The sequence below is a fragment of the Agelaius tricolor genome, unplaced genomic scaffold (assembly GCF_023055355.1).
Source record: "Agelaius tricolor isolate 1412-34295 unplaced genomic scaffold, bAgeTri1.0.p SCAF_1, whole genome shotgun sequence".
NCBI classification, from domain to species: domain Eukaryota; kingdom Metazoa; phylum Chordata; class Aves; order Passeriformes; family Icteridae; genus Agelaius; species Agelaius tricolor.
Genome location: NW_027269261.1, coordinates 113,361,950 through 113,376,007, shown reverse-complemented (window position 1 = coordinate 113,376,007; position 14,058 = coordinate 113,361,950). Strand labels below are relative to the sequence as shown.

General features: G+C 43.7%; 1 protein-coding gene across 1 annotated transcript in view; it reads right to left on the bottom strand.

The window, feature by feature from the left end:
* INTS9 (integrator complex subunit 9) overlaps positions 1-14,058 on the bottom strand; it is a 60,676-nt gene that overhangs the window by 22,017 nt on the left and 24,601 nt on the right. The window contains exons 9-11 of the mRNA XM_071447915.1: positions 13,401-13,512; positions 7,586-7,766; positions 5,334-5,394 (exon numbers count right to left, since the gene is read on the bottom strand). Of these exons, the coding sequence (XP_071304016.1) occupies positions 5,334-5,394; positions 7,586-7,766; positions 13,401-13,512 (354 nt within the window). The remainder of the gene's footprint in view (positions 1-5,333; positions 5,395-7,585; positions 7,767-13,400; positions 13,513-14,058) is intronic.

Here is a 14,058-nt window from a genome sequence, read left to right as displayed (position 1 = left end):
TCTTCAAGAGGGAAATTGGAAAAAAACACCCAATCACTGCTCTGGCAGTTGATAGGCACTGAATCTCAAAAACATTCCTGCAATTATACTGGTAAAGATTTCTGATTAACACATCTGGAGTGCAGGGTTTAGAATCTAAACTTAGCTTCAGTAATAAAAGCTGCAGTTTAGCAGACAATGGGTAAAACAAATTTGAATCCATAAAATACTGACATTTAAATGAACTTGTAGGAAATGGCCTCAAAAAGCTTTTTTCTGTTTGTTTTTGTTTTTTTTTGAGGGAAGTCAAGTGTCTCAAAACTGAAATTGCAGAAGCACTTCCAACTGGGTAAACTGGAAGAGGAGGATGATTTCTATTTCAAGCATTAAATGGGATATGTGACATGCCAGGGGAAAACTTTTCCAGAGACAGGCAGATTGGTCAGGGAAAGACATTTCTACAGCCAGCATTGACCTAAGACACTCCTGAAAATCACAAACTGTTGTTCCAGCATCTTCTTTCACAGGTTTCTTCAAATGATATTTATTTGCATGCAGCATTCAGATTTTTGGGAAGATGTGAGGGCAGCACTGGATGTGGAAAGCAGTGAACAGCTCATTTCCCTGCCATCCCTCCACAAACATTCACTGCTCAGCAACATAAAAGCTGTATTTTCTTCAAAGCCTTATGGAAGCTTCAAATCCCCTCCTATTGCTTTGTAAAGAGACACAGGAGCTCTAATCCAGTTTTCAGGAGCTCGTTGGTGACGATTCTTTTTTCATCTTTTCTTTTTATCTTGCCAGATCTTTTCTGCTAAGTCTGGTGAGGCTTCAGAGCTCAGCTCACAATCCCTGACTCTCACAGGTGGACAGAGCAAGGGTGAAAGGCTACAAAAACAAGTTTAGAGACATTCTGCTCACTCCAGGGAGAAAGCAGCTGCTGGATTTTAGTGTCTACAGTAAAGTCTCTTCTAATCACCCCATCAAAAATATACGGAGCTGAACTTGCACAACAGGTCCAACAAAATTTCCCAAGTCATTAAGGGGACTGAGTTTGTAATGATTTGTGCAGGTTTTTTGTATCTTCAGATGAGATGGGCTGTGTAAACTTTGCTGTGCCATGGTCAGACCTCCAGCTGGGCCAAACCCAATGCCTGGCACTAAGCCAGTCAGTATTTGCACAATGGGCTTGCTTTCTGGAAAGCACAAGCAACATTCAGAACATCTTTTTACAGAAAGAATCACTATTGACTGAAAGCTTAAGAGATAGGGGCTGGTAAAGTACTGAATCAGGAGTGAGAGCTGCGTTTTTCTGAAATCCCAAATGGTTCTGTGCTTCCCTTTAAAGCTGTACACTTGATTTACAGGGTCAGCAACTGCTGCTATAAACAGGATCAATCTCCAGAGCCTTTGTGTACCCTTTGTTGAAGTGAGCCAAAATACACTGATATTTTACTGTGTGTGTGTGTGCTCTGTATCCAGAATTTGGAACAGATGTGGCTCCTATCAGGGAATGAGAGATGCATTTATTACTTCACCTCCCTCACTCCATCAGATCAACACTAACAAAGACCTAATTTTATCACAGAATATCCAGAGCTGGAAGGGATCCTCATGGATCATTGAGCCCACCTCCTATATGATAATATTTATTATAAAGCAAACCATAATACTCCAAATCACCTGGTTCCAGGTATTTATTGAAATGTGTTATGCAGGAACTGGTAAATGGAGGAGAGAATCAAAGATGAAGAAGACAAATGGTGGTTTTTAAGATCACAAAATCAATATTACTCCCACCCTGGCTCTTTTTTGAGTCAGAAAAAAGGGGTTTTGCAGCCATTTCTCTTAGATCTAGCTAACAGAATCCTTAATAAGAGCACAGTAAATCCAAATCCTCCCTCCACTGGCAAATACTGATCAATACAAATTACCTCTCAAATTTTATTGTTGCAGACATTTAGAGGAGTCTGGATTCACTTATCTTAGAGCCTGAAATTGTCCATGTAAAGATCGAAGGGAGAGGAACAATTCAGCTACAACAATTGAGCCATTCCTTTATAAACACAAAGCCTCCATGTCCACAAAAGGGATGGGGCAGAGTGCACAATCCATGGATCCTGTTAAAATGATCAAGGAGAGCCCTAATTGCTCATCTGGGGCTGTGCTGGGATGGGATATTGCCATATGGAATTTGGTAAGACACCACACATTGGTTCTGGGATACCAGAATAACAAATCTAAGCTAAACAAATTACTGGTTTGTGCTCCACAGTATTTAGCAAGGCACTGAGGAGCTTCAATTTGAGCCTATTTGGACAGTTGATCCTTGGATATAATGGATACAGGGGTTTGGAAGTGAAAGCCACCCCCTGCCTTGCCAGCTGTGTTGACAAATATTTGGGATCTCCAGTTTTTGACTTTGCAGTCAGAGCAGCTCTTCTCTCAGAAACACCTTTAAAAAGAAGCTCTTTTAGTTAGTGCACCACTAAAAGGCTGCAGGAGAGACTTCAACAAGAACCTGGACACTCCATTTTTACTAATTTTAGTATGAACTGATGTTCAAATCCATCCCTATAAACCTGAAGCACTTCAGCCCACATTCCTTGCTCCTAAGAGAGGGAGAGTATTCCCTATTCACTCAGACTGGATGTTAGGAAGCAAACTGCCACCACAAGAGCTGTACCAGGACTGTGTAGGAGGAGGTAAGATGAACATCTACTGCTCCATTAAAGTGGAATTAAACAAGGAGGGAGAAATGTTTTAGGTTCTCTGCAGAGCTGAACATGTGTCTGGCTTTATTCAGCAGAGCAGAACAAGGAATGAGTTCAAAACACGCAACATAAATCATAAAATGAAAATTTCCATGCAGAGAGAACGCAAAAGCTTCAAACAACTGAGTGTAGAGAGTGAGGAGAAATAAAAATAGTAATTGTAGAGACAATGAAGATGCTTTTATTTACCCTCTTGTGACAATAATAAAGGCATAGTTAAATGAAATGCCAAATACAATCACAGCTGATTAAAGGAAGGAATTATTCTGTTCTATCACACATCAGGCACTGCTGGAACTCATTGCTGCAAGGGACAACATCGAGGATTTGGGGGATTTTTTGCCTTCTTTGTTTTTAAATCTTGGTGTTTATACAACTAACAGGAACATCAAATTTCAGGACCAGCAGCATGCTGGGCTGGGCTTGTTCTGTGGATAATTAGAAGCTTATTTTCTGGCCTGTCCCTCTCTGATGTATCATGCCAGGCATGTTATTAATGCTTCCTAAGAAGTAAGAGGCATGTCTGAGTAATTCCCTATTTTTCTCCAACAACTGAGCAGTTAAGCACATCTTTTCATGATGGGCAATTTCAGCACAGGTTACATTGCACAAGCCTAGCATTACTTTGAAAAAAGGCAAGCAATTCTCCACTAACAACCTCTCTGATAGAAACCATCATTCACTGTCTGCTTCTGATACTCATTAAAAATCCCCTGAAGTGCCAGTAAGCAAAGCTCCTGCCTGGGGGGGGGGGGGTGGGTTGTGGAGGCCCAGGATTATGCTGGAAAGAGATTTCCTGGATGTGTCACACTGTGTGAATGAAATACAGTGTCAGGTGTGAGATTTTGGAGATTTAACAAGGGACACAAGGCAGGTGCTGAGCACTGGGGCCTGGTATGGACATCCTGTGGGATGTTCCATGCTGCACCTGGAACAAACACATTCCTCCCTCTGTGGAAGGGAAGCTGAGCTGGGATCCACTGCTGGGAGGCCTTTCCTACATAATTACCCTGATCTATACATGAAGCACAGAGTAGTTCTTGCAAAGATGTTCCAATAATTTAGCAAAATCTCATAATCAACAGGCCCCAGGAGAATATAAAACGTCCCAGGAATTAGAGGACAGAGTTATCACTTTATAAACACAAAGACCCATTGTATAAGATGGGTTAATTAATCCAGTCTTTGACAGCTGCATGTTTGGCTTCTCATTTTTGGATGGGTTTTCACTTAAATCTGCCAGTTCCAGTGAATATTGTAAATCAGAATATGGGCTGTCAGTGAATCCAATGACACTGTGGATCAACAAGGACATCCCAGAAAGAAGGGATGGAGGGCAAGACAGAAACCACAGCCACAGCAAGGCTGCAGAGCCTCGTACTCAGAGAATCTGGAATTGATTTATCAGTAGGAATGAATTTTTTGGTTATAAAATAAGTGGTGAACAGGTGCTTGCCCTGCAGTCCACATTATTCTTGGTAACAGATTATACATAATTCACTGCACATCCTGCTTGCAACACATTCAAGCATCTGGAAAGAGTGAGGGCTCCTGGTCAGATCCTACTTCCAACAATGCCTTTGAAGCACCTACAGATGATAGATGTGACGGGTTATGGCAATTTCCAGAACAAGTCCCTGGATGAGATATCTCAGAGGAAAAAAAGAACCACACAGTGTCTATAAAAGCATCAAATTTCTGGGTTCTTAAACCTGCCGTCGCCCCTCTGCACATCTCATCAAACAGTCTGGACCACAGCAACTGAAAGAGCCAAGTTTCTTCACGTCCCAAGTGGTTCAGTGGCTCACAGGAGTGGGATTTAGGTAAAATTTTCAGTCCTGTTTCTTCCTTTCCCAGCCTGCCTGTTATTTACTTCAGTGGGAAAGCTACCTGTTCCCAGAGGAGAATTTCCTGTCCTGCTGTGTGAGGTAACTCTGAAGGCATCAGTTATATTTAATATCTGCTTGGCTAAAGCTTCCCCTAAAATTATGGAATTATTTCATTGCAGGAAAATCCTCCAAATTTAGGAGCCTTGTTCCTCTTTGCTTCATTACAACGCTCAAGTAATTTCATTTAAAATTGCCACAGACAGCACTCAGCGCTGCAAACTTTAAATTTTGATATAAAAATCTCTCTTTCAAGATATCATTCCTCCTGCAGCAGACATGATGCCTGCTTCAGTGAGGGAGGAAGGAGCTGGCATGACTAAGCTGTCTCTGATAACAAGCTCTTAGTTTCACAGACTTGGAAATAAACTGCTTGGACAAAGGGAATGCTCGTGGTTGCAGCTGATAAGAGCAAACATCCCACACCAGATCTCCTTCTGTGGGGGAAGGAGTGAACCAGGCCAGCCTGTGCAAGTGATAGGCTGGAATAAACAGGGTAATTTTGGAGTTTAGGGAACACCATCACTCATTCCTCCCCCATGCTCCCAAATTCATCACAGAAATCAAAGGAAAAAAAAACACTTTTATGAAAAATTAAACAAAACTTAAATAGCTGTAGAAGGGTTCATGAGAAAAATGACAGCTACACTGGGGGATTGTGATCCAGAAAATGAGCAAAACCATGGTAACTCACCTCAGCATGGGGAAAAGGAGGTTCTGGAAGATACACCTTTGTTTGTTTGTTATGACACAACCTTTAAAAGAAAAGGAAAGCAGCCAGAGTTAGAGGTGCAGCACATCCTGCAGCATCTGCTGCCATCTACTGTTACACTCTTGGAGCAAACAGGTTTGGATCTGAGGCACCAGGTGCAAAATCCCCAATTTGTCCTGTTGCTGCCAGAGTTTGTGCTTGGAGGCCCCACACCTACAGGACACAGCACATCAGTCACAGCAGGATCACACAGAGATGGTGCAAGGCAGCTGAAGGTAATTCTGTACACACTGGAACACAGCTCCTCTGCTGCTCAAGATAGATCTGTAACCCAGCATCCACAATGGTTCCTCATCCAGATCTCAGCAGCTTTTGCAAAGCCAAATCATCTGTCAACAGAAAAATCCCACTTGCCTCATCCCACTTCTCAGCAGTGACTTGGTCTTTTTGGTCATTCTAATCCAATTTTCCTGTGCATTTTATTATTGGTAAATTGCCTCTCCCCATGGCCCAAGGCTCACAGTGACCTGGCATTTTCCATCAATCACTTATCTTTAAAACAGATATTGAGAGCTGTTGATGAGCTCTACCCAGACTCCTGATTCATCCTATTACAGCAGCTAAAAAAAGCTGCTTGTCAGAGGTCTGGGTGATGTGACAATGATCTGCAGTGACACTGTCCTGGTGGCTTTTCTGGGAAACACTGCCTGGCTCATACTTGCACTTTATTAAAAAGAAATGAGCCTGGGTCAAACTAATTTTGATAAAGTCTAAGGGATACTAAGAGCAAGGCACTTCCTTTAGCTAAGTAAGGGGTAGAATTAAAGGCTGGAATCCCTGAATATCAACCACAGCTCTGACCCCGAAGTTCTATTTTACAGATGTTCAACCTTTGCCTGCATTTCCATGTAAATCCACCAGATTTCAACCATCTTCACAATTCTCCTGAGGGGTCAAATCCCACAAGATTTCCAGGATCTGTCATTTCTTTCCTGAACTCCAGAATCTTAAGAGGAAGAAAAGAAGAGCTCCCTTATTGTATTTAATACTCTAGAGCATGTCTCCACTGGTAAGAATTTAGAAAGAGTTCCAAGGGGTTGGGTTCTGCTTTCCAGGGCTCAGAATCACAGAATGGTTGAGGTTGGGAGGGACCTCCTGAGATCACCAAGTCCAAGCTCTGCTCAAGCACTCTCAGCAGAGCAGATCATCCAGGACTGTGTCCAGCTGGATTTTGATGTCTCCACAGCAAAGTCTGCATGACCTCTTTGCACAGAGGCTGCAGTGCTTCACAGAATCGTGGAAAGGTTTGGGCTGGAAGGGATCTGATCATCAAATTGCAACCCCTGCCATGGACTGGGACACCTTCCACCATCCCAGGCTGCTCAAAACCCCATCCAACCTGGCCTTGGACACTTCCAGGGGAGGAGCAGTCACAGCTTCTCTGGGCACCCTGTGCCAGGGCTCACCATCCTCACAGGGAACAATTTCTTCCCAATATCCCATCTAACCCTGACCTCTGGCAGTTTGAATCCCCTGCCCTGATGGAATTTCACGTGTTTTGATTTGTTCTTCCAGTGGGCCCTGCTGAAGAGACTGAGCCCTGGCCCTCATTACATCCTAGCAGGTATTTCTACACAATGATCAGATCCCCCTGAGCCTTCTGCTCTCCAGGCTGGAGAGTCCCAGCTGCCACAGCCTCCTCTCATCTCCTTGGCCCTGTGCTGGCCTCATCCCAGAAATGCCACATCCTTCTGGTACTGGGGAGACCAGAACCACATAGAACACTGTCCCTGTGCCCTCAGCAGTGCTGAGCAGAGCAGGATCTCCTCTCCTGACCTGCTGGTTCTGCTCTGCCTCATGCAGCCCAGGACACTCTTGGCCTTTTCTTGCCATGGCTCAGCAAAATTAGGCCTGAAAACTCTATTTTGCTTAGCCAGGGACATCATGGTAGAATGTGGGGGGCTAAGACTTGCAAACTTGCACAGCTTAAACTTACTCAAGTCAGGAACATAATTTACTGATTAGGGTAGGCATCAAAAAGCAGAGATTGAGTTTGCACATTCTGTAGGAAATGATCCTTCCCTAATTATAGAAGATATTCTTACACACACACCCCCTGGTGACTCCAGGAACATGTTCACAATCCTAACCAGGTGTATTTTAGAATCTGTCAGGTAGAGATAACCTGCACCTGCCTCTTCCCACAGCTGAGGGTGCTGCCCTGGCACACTTACCACTCAGCAAAAATCTGGGAGAATTCCAGGGAGCTGTTGGCAACAGGTGAGATGAAATAAAAGGGGACATTGGAGAGTCCTGCAGAGTCAATGTACTGATAGAGGCACTCCAGCAGGTCGTAGATCACTCCAGAGGGGTAACAGGGAACCAGGACATTGCCTCCATTCCGGACAGTCATTGCTAGGGGAGACACAATGAGAAAAATCAATTCACTGCCTTTGAATTTAAACTTTTAATAAATTCCCTTCACCCAAATTTATATAAAAAGGAGCTTTTGCATGAATTAGCACAACACATTATGAACATGAGTTGGGAAGAAGTTTGGAAGTAACAGGGAACCAGGACATTGCCTCCATTCTGGACTGTCATCGCTAGGGGAAGAGACATTGAGAGAAATCAATTAAGTGCCTTTGAATTTAAACTTTTAATAAATTCCTTTCACCCAAGTTTATATACAAAGCAGCTTTTGCATGAATTATGCACATGAGTTGGGAAGAAGTTTGGAAGTAACAGGGAACCAGGACATTGCCTCCATTCCAGGCAGTCATCGCTAGGGGAGAGACAAGGAGAAAAATCAATTCACTGCCTTTGAATTTAAACTTTTAATAAATTCCCTTCACCCAAATTTATAGAAAAATCAGCTTTTGCACGAATTAGCACAACACATTATGCACACGAGTTGGGAAGAAAATACATTTATTACCTGCCATCTCCAGGCTAAGTGGAGTGATTCTCCTCCTTCAGCTGGAGGCACATGGAAAACTCCTGACAGGAGAGGGCAGCCGTGCACTGGCACAGGAGGATAAAGGAGTGACACAAACCACCTCACCATCGAAATAAACTCTGCTCCACCTCTCAGCTGCCTCCAGAGGGGAAGGACAACAGCTCCCAGGTCCCAGCCAAAAGCACTGCACATGGGGAGCTGTTCAGTGCTTGGATTTCAGATGAAAAGCTGAAGGTTTGGTTATTTCAAACAGCACTCAGAGCCAGAAATGGGTGATGGAATGTTTGGCCTTTTTAAAAACTCTAAATATTTCTGTCCTTTCTGTATAACAAGAACAATTTAAAACTTGTAGACAGCGTCAGACTAGATAAAAATGAGGAGAAGAAAAAGGAAATATAGGTTTACTCTGTAATTGAGACAGATCTGAGCACAACAGCAAAAGCAAGCAGAGCAAACATTGTGTTCTTTTGGCAGAATGAATTACAAAAATGCTGCACCTTCTGGGAAAGCAGAAATACTTTGTTCAGCTCAGTGAACAATTTCACCTGTGGGGTAAAACCATCCACTGCTGTTAAATGAGTGCAGCAGCAATAACAGAATGCACCAAGCATTCCACAGAAGGCTGTGGAAGAGTCTGAAAATACAAATATTGCATCCCCCCCAAATCCCCTCCTTGACTTCAATTTCTTGCTGAGCTTTGCTGGGGTATGGATTTAACACTTTAAGGGTCTTTTTGCCCCTGATGGGGCAGAATCTTCCTCAAGGAAGACTTTTCTGGCTGAATGTTTAAGTTTTATGGAGTTCAGGGAGATGCACAGCCTAGCAGGATTTTCCACATGCATTTGGGGTTGTTTTACTCCTTGTAGCAGTCAGTGCCTCTGACACTGCTATCAACAACTGCTGATCAAAGGCCCCTTGTTTATCACTTCTAATACAACTGCAGGGTAGTGGATTTATTTCTCCAGGCCATATGCAAACTATACCACCCAAATATTTGTGGAAATGAACAACAATAGCTCACATTTGTCCAGAACTCGAGATGTTCCCAAACATCCCAGCAATGTGTGACATTATCCCCCTCACCTGGGCAAATCTAAACTATCCCAGCTGTAAACAGGATGTGAAGAGAGCAATGAGGAGGTTAAGAACAACATTTTCAAAGCCATCTGGAGGTGGAAGTTGAGGCTGTGGCTCCAAGACCTGAATTTATACACAGACATCACACACCCAAAAATTCTGCAGAGGGAGGTACCTACACCCACTGCAGCAGGAATGGTGCACAGGCCAGGGATGGGAGGCAGAACAGAGGTTAAAGAACGTGTCAGGCCACAAAAAAAGTGAGTTCCATTCCTTTGTGGTGCTTTGACCCTGGCTGGAGGCTGGGTGCCCACCAAAGCTGCTCTATCACTCAGCTGGGCAGGGGGGAAAATGGAACAAAAAGCTTGTGGGGAGAGTTAAAACCAGGGAGAGATCAATGACTAATTACCATCATGGACAAAATGGACTTGACTTGAGGAAATTAGCTGAATTTATTTCACCTCTCTCCACAGGGCATAGCCTGGCCAGGACCCTGCTCCAGTGTGGGGTCACAGCTCCTGCAGGCATCCCCTGCTCCAGAGTGGGGTCACAGCTCCTTCAGGCATCCCCTGCTCCAGTGTGGGGTCACAGCTCCTGCAGGCATCCCCTGCTCCAGAGTGGGGTCACAGCTCCTGCAGGCATCCCCTGCTCCAGAGTGGGGTCTCCAGGTGGATTTCTGCACCCCCCTGGGCCCCCACAGGCTGCAGGGGCACAGCTGCCTCTCCCTGGGCTGGGAATCTCAGCTTTGATGCCTGGAGCAGTCCTGCCTCTTCTTCCTCACTGCCCTGGGGGTCTGCAGGGCTGTTCCTCACTAATCCTCACTCTCCTCTCCCCTGGCTGCAACTGCTCCTGCACAGTAACTTCCTTCTCCCCTTCACTCTGATATCTCACAAGTGCTGCCACCCCTGATGGGCTTGAACTTGGCCAGCAGTGGGTCCATCCTGGAGCCAGCTGGGATGGGGGAAACTTCTGGAAACCCCTCACAGAAACCAGCCCTGTAGCCCCACACTATCAAAACCTGGCCATGCCAAAGCCAATACAGCCTGAATTCCCAGCTCTCCCTTCCCCACAGCCACTGGTTCCCTGGAAACCTCAACATTTTCTGCTGGAAACAAGCAGAAGTTCAAGATTCCTGGGGCCACAGAAGAAATAACAGAGGGTAAAGTCTTGGAGGAGACGTCAGCTTGAGTTTCTGTCCCCAGCAAGACTGCAGAGCTATTTTGAGCAATAATGGATATAAAATCACAATCCTGGCAGTGGAGAATGTTCCAGCCAGGTGCCCACCAAGCCAGGGATCCACAAAGGGATAAGAATCACCTCTCAGCTTCTGCAAAACAGGGGTGAAAACCTTTCCAAGAATATTGCTTTCCACACAAGCAGCAGGTCCAGTCTGGCTCTCTGCAGCACTAAAACAACTTTTCAGAGTTGTCAGTAAGAGGACACATCTATCTGAAAGTTGTTTAAAGCCCAATTTATCTTGGTGACTGATGGATGCTCTCTCCTGATAAAAAGTTGTATAATAATCTTGGCATTTCAAATTTAGTCTCCTTCAGCAGCTCCATAACAAGTTGTTCAATTTACAACTCACAAAGAGATCCTTGCTTTCCCAACAGCTGCTGCCACAAGGTCGAGTTGGCACCTAAAAAGCAAACTGTGCTCTTTTCTGCTCTCTATAAACACACACAGCCTCACACTCACACAAAATATCACCAACTGTCCCCACAGACAGACTGGCAGCTTTGCTGCTGCTGCCCAAGGCAATGTGGAAATAAAACTGCTCTCCTTAATAAAGCTGCAGAGTGCTGGTGCAGGGAAAAAAGGGGCTTGGGGTAAACTGGATGAAAACAGAGACTGAGGTGGAATTTTCTGGGATGAAAACAGAGACTGAGGTGGAATTTTCATACTTCCATTTCTGTGCCTCACACCTCTCCTTCACAAGCCTGCTGGTACCTCCTCATACACACTTTTGGTGAATTTTGGTCTGCTTTAGAGTTTTTACCTTGAGTATTCTGAGCTGCTTGTGCACTCCCTTGAATATTTTGGAAGTGAGAAAACACAGTAGTAAAAACTACTGTGCTCAGCCTGGCTACTCAATTGCTTTGCCCAGTCCATTGCTTCTGGACTTTTTTACATATTTGAAAGAAAACTGATTTTCTGTTTTCCTGATATTGGGTAGATAAATATAGCTGGTGTCATGTAAAAGACAGCCCTAAACTGCATTAATATAGAATTATTTAATTTCTTCAGATTGCTGGTTTTTGGCAAGTATCACTCAAATTCCAGGTTCTTACAATGGCATTATTTTAATCATGTATCTTCCTTTGGTCTTTAATGATTTTCTCATTTCTCCGAGTTTGTCTCATTCAAGACAGAAACTGGCTTGAGGACCTGCAAACCCCTGAAAATAGTTCAGAATGTTTCTGTAAACCAGAACAAGTTGTGCAGACAAAAAGCCACCATGCACTGACACATGTAACATGTTTATTTATACACAGTCAACTCCTGGATTCTGCTTTGGCTCAACTACAGCTCTAAGACTTTAATTTGTAAATGCATTTTAATTAACAGTCTCACTCTTGTTTACTCAGTGTTACAGGAGGGGATTGTGTTTGTCAGAGGGACAGTGACCCCCATGAAGGTCCAGAGAAGGGCAGCACATCTGGATTTACCAAAACAAGGTCACCAGAGCTGATCTGTGGCAGCTCACAGGATAATAAAATTGACAGTATTTAAAAACAATGAAAAGGCAGGTGAGATATACACACACACATGTAAAAACCACACATTTAGGAAAGGAAGTCACAGGTGTTAACACAGCTTCAAGGGGAGGTTGAACAAAACCACTGGGCATCATTAACTACACAAACACATCTAATTCAGGAAATTCCTGAAATAAAAATACTTAAAGATCATGAGAGCAAAGTATCCCAGAATCCCACCCTGCTCTCCTGCTCTTCTTCAGGCATATGCACACAGTTCCTGTTGGAGCCAGGATGCTGGCAGAGAGGATCTTTAATAAGACCCATAATTATCATTCTTATAAAATGCCAGAATGTGCTCTATTAACAGATATTTAGGATCATTGAGTGGGTTGGGTTGGAAGGGACCTTAGGGATCACCCAGTTCCAACCCCCTGCCATGGGGAAGGTCCCATTCCATCAGACCAGGAATTTAGTCTGATTTAATTTTCTCATGGCTTTTGGTAACCTTTGTCAGGATCTTCCTATCACAAGCTTTTTAGTTTTATTTGTAAAAAGTAGTGAATTTAAAACAAAGGGAAGATTTCTGATAAAAGAACAGGGAATGCAGGGCAGGACAGCCATGGAAAAGTGGTTTGGTGAAAGAAGGATGAGAGCACAGACGAACTGAGCAGGGGGAAGGGGAGAAGAGGAGAGAACAGCACTGGATGTGACATTCCAAACAGGCTGGAAAATGCTGCCATTCACACTGATATCACAGCTTTGCAATTATCAGCTTTTCCAGCTGTGAAAGCGTCTGATTAGGTTTTATATATCTGGGGGTCTATAAATATATCTTGACTTTTTTTTTTTTTTTTTAAACAGAGATTGTGCTGTTTGCTTTTGATATATTTAAAAGTCAGGTGTAAGAAGGGAAGCAGATGTGCTTGTTTTCAAAACTGAAAGTCATAAAAAAGCATAAGAAGATTTTACTCTGGCTGATACACAGGAAGGAAATAGTAATATTTCAGCTGGGAACAATATCCACATAGCCTGTTGGCAGCCAAGTGACATACTTAGCAAACCAGGAGCAGCAAGTGATTAAATCTCATTATACCTGTTCCATTCCAAAACATTTTAGGTACAACTTGTGTCTCTCCAAGCACTTACTGTATTAATGACATCAAGAGCACATCGTAAAATCTAAACAGGTAGTTTTATGCCAGGAGCTATAGCTGGACAACTTATTCAATTCCAGGAACCTCAGAATTATTTCCCACCCAAAGCCATGAATAAGATGATAAAACAGGCAGGAGGTTTCTCTCAGTGACCTACCCAGGTTGCTGCAGAACTCCCCCACCATTCCATCGGGGTTGGCAGTGGGGATCTGGGTCAGCCCTGTCAGGATGAGAACGTCACTGTTTTTCAGAGAAGCCTGGTCCATGGGCTGGAACAGAGCACAGGGAAATAAAATCAGGAATGGCAGAGTTTCTCCAGGCAGGACAGGATGAAAACAGTCACCAAACATTTTACACTTCAGACTCCTCCACCTGTGGAAAACTAACTTGTTTTGTTAAAGCAGAATGAAAATGCAAACCCATTTCTCTGCATTAGCAAACAGAGAGTAGATATTCAGAAATTAGATGCTACTGTGACACTAAATACATATTCTTGACACTGAAAATGTAGCATGATCCAATCTTGATAAGGTAAAATCCAATTCTCTGTCTGCAGATTGGGAAAAGGTAACTTTGAGCCTCACTCTGGGTTGGGATGCCCTTCCCACAGCTACTGATTAAGTAAAAGTGGGCAACTGCTTGGCAGCTGTGTGGTATTTTATGGTTATTTACTCTCAATAAACAACTCTCGACAGTCTCACCAATCAGGAAAGATTTCTGCCAGAAGAGACAGATGAAGAGATTTCCTCTGCTGAACCTCCAAGACCACTGTAAGGTCAATTCCCCTGCTCACAGCTCTCCAGAGCCATTCTGAA